The sequence below is a fragment of the Gavialis gangeticus genome, unplaced genomic scaffold, assembly GCF_001723915.1.
Source record: "Gavialis gangeticus isolate Ggan-Ray unplaced genomic scaffold, GavGan_comp1, whole genome shotgun sequence".
NCBI lineage: Eukaryota > Metazoa > Chordata > Crocodylia > Gavialidae > Gavialis > Gavialis gangeticus.
Genome location: NW_017729005.1, coordinates 9,181,341 through 9,187,381, shown reverse-complemented (window position 1 = coordinate 9,187,381; position 6,041 = coordinate 9,181,341). Strand labels below are relative to the sequence as shown.

Below are 6,041 nucleotides of genomic sequence, written 5' to 3'. Positions count from 1 at the left end.
GCTGGCGGCCTGGGCCTCGCGCCTCGTGCGCAGGAAGGTGCTGGGGCGGCGGCGGCGCAAGGCGGCGCCCGTCCACGTGCGTCACGTCTACTCCACGCGCCGGCCGCTGCGCTCCACCGGCACCGGCGTCTCCGCTGACTTCTCCGGCTTCCAAGCGCCGCGCCCGGGCCGCGGGGCCGCCGCCGCCGCCTGCGCGCTCAGCGAGGCCGACCTCATGGACTTCCCCTGCGAGCGCTTCCTCGACAGCGGCGGCGGCGTTGGCGCCCGCCACGGCGACGAGCACCTGCTGCAGCGCTTCGCCGACTGAAGCCGGGACTACCGCTCCCAGCTGGCCCCTCACCGGCGCCTCCGTGCCGCAGAGCCTGCTGGGAGCTGTAGTTCGGGGAGGAGGAGAAGGGGGGGAGGGGAATAGCCTCGCGTGGGTTGCAGCCACGTGGGAGCTCCCAGCGCCTCCACTTGGGGGCGTGGAACGCGGGGCCCCGGCGGGTTCCGTTGGGTTCCGCTCCCAGCCGCCTGGGGGCAGCAGCGTGCTCCCCCCTGGGGTCTCCTCCCGCATGCCGGGAAGGCTGTAGCCTGACACAGCCCCTCTGCTGTCTTCTCTTCAGAAACCTTGTGTTTGTGAGGGGCCCTCTAGAATAACCACTAACCCAGCGATTCCCAAACTCGGACAGATCGCATACCACCGATTTAATACCAGACAGCCTTAAGTACCACCAGCATGTTTTTCAGTTCAACCTTAGGTACCACCACCAACTCTTTGGCATTATAATACATCTGTTAACGCCTACCACTGACAGGTTGACTGTGTACCACTGGTAATACCCATACCACGGATTGGAAACCGCTGCACTAACCTAATCCTGCCTTTTAAGACACTCTCAAGAAGAACTGGAGCCAATACAGGCATGGGGTGGGGTGTCTTCTCCCCACCCTGGAGCCATCAGTGGATGTAGTACCTTTTAGGACATCTCTTTGGACTGGGCTGAGATGGGCCAAGCTGACAAGTATCTGGTCCAATAACTTGGAATAAAAACTGTGGTTTCCAACAAACTTTTTTTTAATACATCAGCACTGAGGTTGGAGCATGAATGTTTTAAAACAGCAGTAAAATGGACCTGGGAGAGGAATGGGAAGAGTTTGAAACCAATTGTTTTAATGCAGAACATTTGGAGAGGGAGGAGAGGGTGGAAGATGAGGTTGTGGGGGGAGATACTTTTTTTACACAGAAAGCAGTAATGCAACTGGGTAGTTCTATAGGAATATATTGCTTATACCACTAGGGAAAACGTACAAATTGTGTAACACGTTTACAGTGAATTCTTTTTAAATTAATCAATACTGCTTGGTACTTGTACACTTTAATGTGTGTGTTAGTTCTCTGGGTACATGGGCAGTAGACCACAGACTATCAAATGCTCCATCTTCGTAGTTATGGGAGTGGATGCAAAGGTGAAGTGTCAATTGACAGATGGTGTAGATGTGCTAATAATAGATGGAGGGTATTTCAGAAATGTGAAACAACCTTATATCAAGAAATCATTCTTTTCTTAGCTTTGCTGTATTAAAATTAGAAGCTTTTTTTTACATATTTGTACCTCACTGTGAAATCACAAGTTTTTATATGTTATTCTAGGTTTCACAATGTCTTTCTCTGCTAATTGGGTAACGATAAAGTGAAACCGTAATCCTGAGTTACTCTCTTGCAGTAGCATGTGGTCAGTTCTTTTATTTGAATTTGTTTTGTTGTCAGAGCAGCATTCATTATTTTAAGATCAACTTTACCTTGTTTCTTGGATTTTTACTTCCCTAAGCATATACAAAGTGTAGCTTTGTTACTATTAAATATTATGGTTTAGTTTGCATTAATAAACTTTTTGTGTGGTCTAGAAATGAGATGATTAAAAAGGTCCTAACTGTGGTGATGCTTATGCAAATATTTTTTTGAGGGAGTTCAGTATATGGCTGAGAACATTGCTACTTCTGGAACCTCAAGTGAACTCAAAGAAACTGAATAGTAAGGAGGATTGATAATGAAATATGGAAGCATTCATCTCAATGTAATGGGTTCCATTTCAACCTATGATGGTGAATAGAAGTTTCTTAGAGTCTCCACAGAAGTTCAGCAGCCTCCAGTGATGTGAGGTAGTCTTTATTGATTCAGTTTCTAAGGAACAAGTGTTTACAAAAGGCAGCATAATAACTGGTACTCTGATTGAGAGTCTAGTGACTGAAAATAAGTCTTTAATCCCCTATATAGAGTTTCTCCACATTAGAGTCCAAATACACTGGTGAGTGAGTATAGGGATAGTTTGTCTTAACCTTTACCTATTATGCAGTGGGGAGATTTCAAAGTGAAATCCTGGCCCCTTTGAAGTCTATAGCAAAACTATAGACTTAGTGTCCCATTTTGAATCCTCTGTGCCCACCAAGGGCTATATTTTGCATGCAATATAAGAGAAAATTCCATCAAACTCAGTGAGATTTTTGATACAGGATTGAATAGAACGTGTATTGAAAGAACACAGAACCAGTCTTTAAAAAAATAATTAAAAGTCTAAAATTCTAGGCTATGTTATTTCGTAAGCAGGTAGTGTAGTATGAAGGCTGCATATGCCCATCAGTGGGACAACACCGTTATTGCTAGAAGTTACTGGAGATCATTGAATACCATTAAACTGTATATCACACTGACCTTAGCTCTATCACTGGATATTCTTCCAATGGGAGATGCGTAAATGCTGTACATGGTTATAATAGATTATTTCAATAAAACCATTTTCTAAACGGAAAATCAGTGTCTTAAGATTGATTTGAAAATGATACAGCGTGAAACAAATGGTTTATTTTCATTATTTGTAACTTTTATACTAACAAAGACTGTGACTATGTTAAGGTAGGCCTTTATGTAAAGCCACTGAGGGCCACAGAAGGTACAGCTGGAAGAGAATGGATTTGTAAACATAAATGAGGGCCCAATTCGGTCTGTAAAACCTATAATCTGAAAAGTTAGGTTTGTCGATACAGAAAAAAGATGGAAGCCTATTGGAAGTTAAAAATGTGGGAAGAGGATAAACAACACTGAATTAAATATTAGAATGAATAAAGTAACAAAACTGTAATTTCTATGAACATATGTAATCCAGTTATTGTAGAATTTAGTGAAAGGTAGTGTGTTGCATACATTATGTCTTGTTTGCGATGGTTTGTGGTGCCAGGATCTTTTTTCCTGTCATCAGTAACTACTTAAGACTTCCGAACACATGTTGGGCTTTCTCATGCATTAAATAGTACTCACTAATTTGTGCCAATGCTTAATTTTCCTTGTGTGTTTCATTTCTGTATCTTAATGATACTTTCAATATTTGATAATCTGCAGTGATTTCCTCATCAATTCAGATTTAAAGGGGCTCCACTGTGTTGACAAATGGCTTGAAACAGTATGTACAATGGGAGGCAGACGTAAGCTGAGAGCTGGTCAAGGGTTTTAATATTTAAACAGAAAAAGGGTTGACTGGTGTTTAAAATTGTGTTGGTGTTTTCAAAAGGAGAATGCTAGGAGACATTGCTAAATAAAAATAATTTCTGTTTAAATATAGTTACTTTGCTCAGGAGCTATTTGTTATTGAAATGTCACTTGTGTCACACTGCCCCAAGGGGAATGTGCAGAGAGCAGGTCTCTTCACCAGGAACTATCCTGACATTGGAGCATCTATGCCTAAGGAAGGATAGTTCTCTAGGCTAGTTCTCTAGCCTTGTAATAATAGCTGGAAAAATAGTATAAGGTCAAAGCTTCCCTTTTCTTTGATACCTATATACAATGGAGCTAAGGTGGGAAAGAGAATTGGACACACTTACCTTTACTATTGCAATAGCTCAGGCCCTGACTCACCCTGTAATTGAATATATTAAGACACAGCCGGTTTTTAAATCTGAGAGAAGTGAAAGGAAGCGTATGGTTAGGGCAGCTCTAGGCAACTGGAAGTTCTGGAAAAATGCTTACTTTTTCCTCATTAATTTGGATTGAGCAGCTTTCAACCTGTGCCCACTCTGTAGTAGAAAACAGTTCACTGAAAGTTGCTAACATCCATCTGCAATGACATTATAAATGTGCAGCAAGACAAACATCCCGTTAATTATTTTAACGTCTTATTTTTGTGGATTTTGTACATTTCCAGTCTAGATGAATTAATTGCAAAATGGTTGCATGTAATGAGGCTCACTTCTTGCATTTGGGACACATTTCATGTTTAGATTTATACTTGTAAATGCTTCTCATGTATTTATATATTTCAACCTGTTTGTATATCTTGTAAATTTTTATTTATCTTAGCATGGTAAAATTGCACCTTCCATTCACATTAGCAGAGGTCTATCTGAAATTTGCCCATCATGTTCACCCAAAGATTTTTAAACCCCCCACTCCCACACACACATCTGTGAGAGGAACAAAAGGCATTTTCATCTGCCCGCTACTTTGTCATAGTAGGTGTTGAAGTGCAGAAGTTGACAAATTTACTAACTTCCTGACTAAGGCCAAATCCTTTAAACATAAATATACTTCCAAACCCACAGAAATCTGTTTTAGGACACAAAAGCCATGACATCTGGGCATCCATCATACAAAAGTAATGTTTCGCCCCCCTCCCTAAGACACGGCATTAGGGTTGTTTGTTTTTTTACATTTTTTGTTTTTGTTTTACAGGATGGTCATTGACTTGTCCTCCATTTTATTCTGTGTCCAAAAGGCTAGTTAAAATGTCAGATGGAAAGCTAAGTATGGGTTAAGAGCTGCTGAGTAGTCAGTGGAGCTGCATTTGCTTAGAGTTTCTGAAAATCCAATCCCATATTTAGATGCCGAATTATGGGTTATGGCTTCATTGGAGGCACTCAACTTTAAACATTTTTCTTTGAGTTACCAGAGGCTTTTCAGATGCATAGGCTCCTTTTTTTGGCAGCTCCTTAACTTCCAGAATGATGCAAGGCATTTCCTATTCTTCATGGAGTGGTGGAATTCTGTATATATAGTTCAGTGGTTGCTACTTTTATTGTTTTTCATTGTTTTAATTTTCAATGGAAAACGATCCTACTTGTATAATCCCACACACAAAACTGTTTATGTTGAGGTAAAAGTTGTTAGATAAAACTTTGTCCCAAACCTAGATTGGCTACAATATGGTTTCTGTACTATTTAGGAAATCTCATGGGAATGGGTGATCTGTTAGCGAGTGTGCTATGCTTAGCATTAATAAATTATGTAGATTAAATCTGTTCATGCATGATGTGTAATATAGGCTGAGTTCAAGGATACTTGGCTTTACATGATGAAAGTGGAGATATATGGGCTGATTGGGGTAGACAGTATGTTTAATTACTTTAATTGCTTGTTTTGTTGCTTTTATGGTTTGCTAGCAACCAGAGTTGACACAGACAATGTTCAGCAACTTCCTGGGATTTCTTTTTTTTAGTACTAGTGCATAGCGGTTCTCTTTGATAAGCCTTATTCCTCCCTTTCTCTCCTTTTCACAGTTGCAGAGCCAGCTGTCCCTCTTCCCCTTTCTTGTCTCCCTGAATCCACTTTTTCATATATCAGACTTTTTCCTTCTCTAGGGTTGTCAGTTTTGGAACTCTTCCTCTCTCTTACTTGGTTCTGGGTTATTGTACTTTGCAAATCCTTATCCTTATCCAAAAGACAGACTGGGTTCTTCTGTGTGAAAAATAGATCATAAGGCGACTGAGGAGCCTACTTAATACAAAACTTATTTTTATTAGGAACAAAGCACAAGAGACAAAGAATCTTAAGACAACAAAGTGTTCATGTACAAGTCTCTTACAAAAAGCTCACTGTTCATTTTGTGGTAATCTAGGTCTAATTCTTCAAACAACTTTAGGGGGGTCCTGGATCTCAGTCTAGTTGAGACTGAACAACTATCTCTGTTGCCTGAGTCACAAAAGAGGGTCCCTTAATCCTGCCACACTTCTTTAGTTCTGTGCTTTTGGACCTTTTCCCGTTCAGGTGCAAATCAGTTTTGTAGATTGTCTAG

General features: G+C 41.1%; 1 protein-coding gene across 1 annotated transcript in view; it reads left to right on the top strand.

The window, feature by feature from the left end:
* TRIL (TLR4 interactor with leucine rich repeats) overlaps positions 1-307 on the top strand; it is a 1,942-nt gene extending 1,635 nt beyond the window's left edge. Inside the window, exon 2 of the mRNA XM_019508548.1 lies at positions 34-307. Within this exon, the coding sequence (XP_019364093.1) occupies positions 34-307 (274 nt within the window). The remainder of the gene's footprint in view (positions 1-33) is intronic.
* Positions 308-6,041: the final 5,734 nt, after the last annotated feature.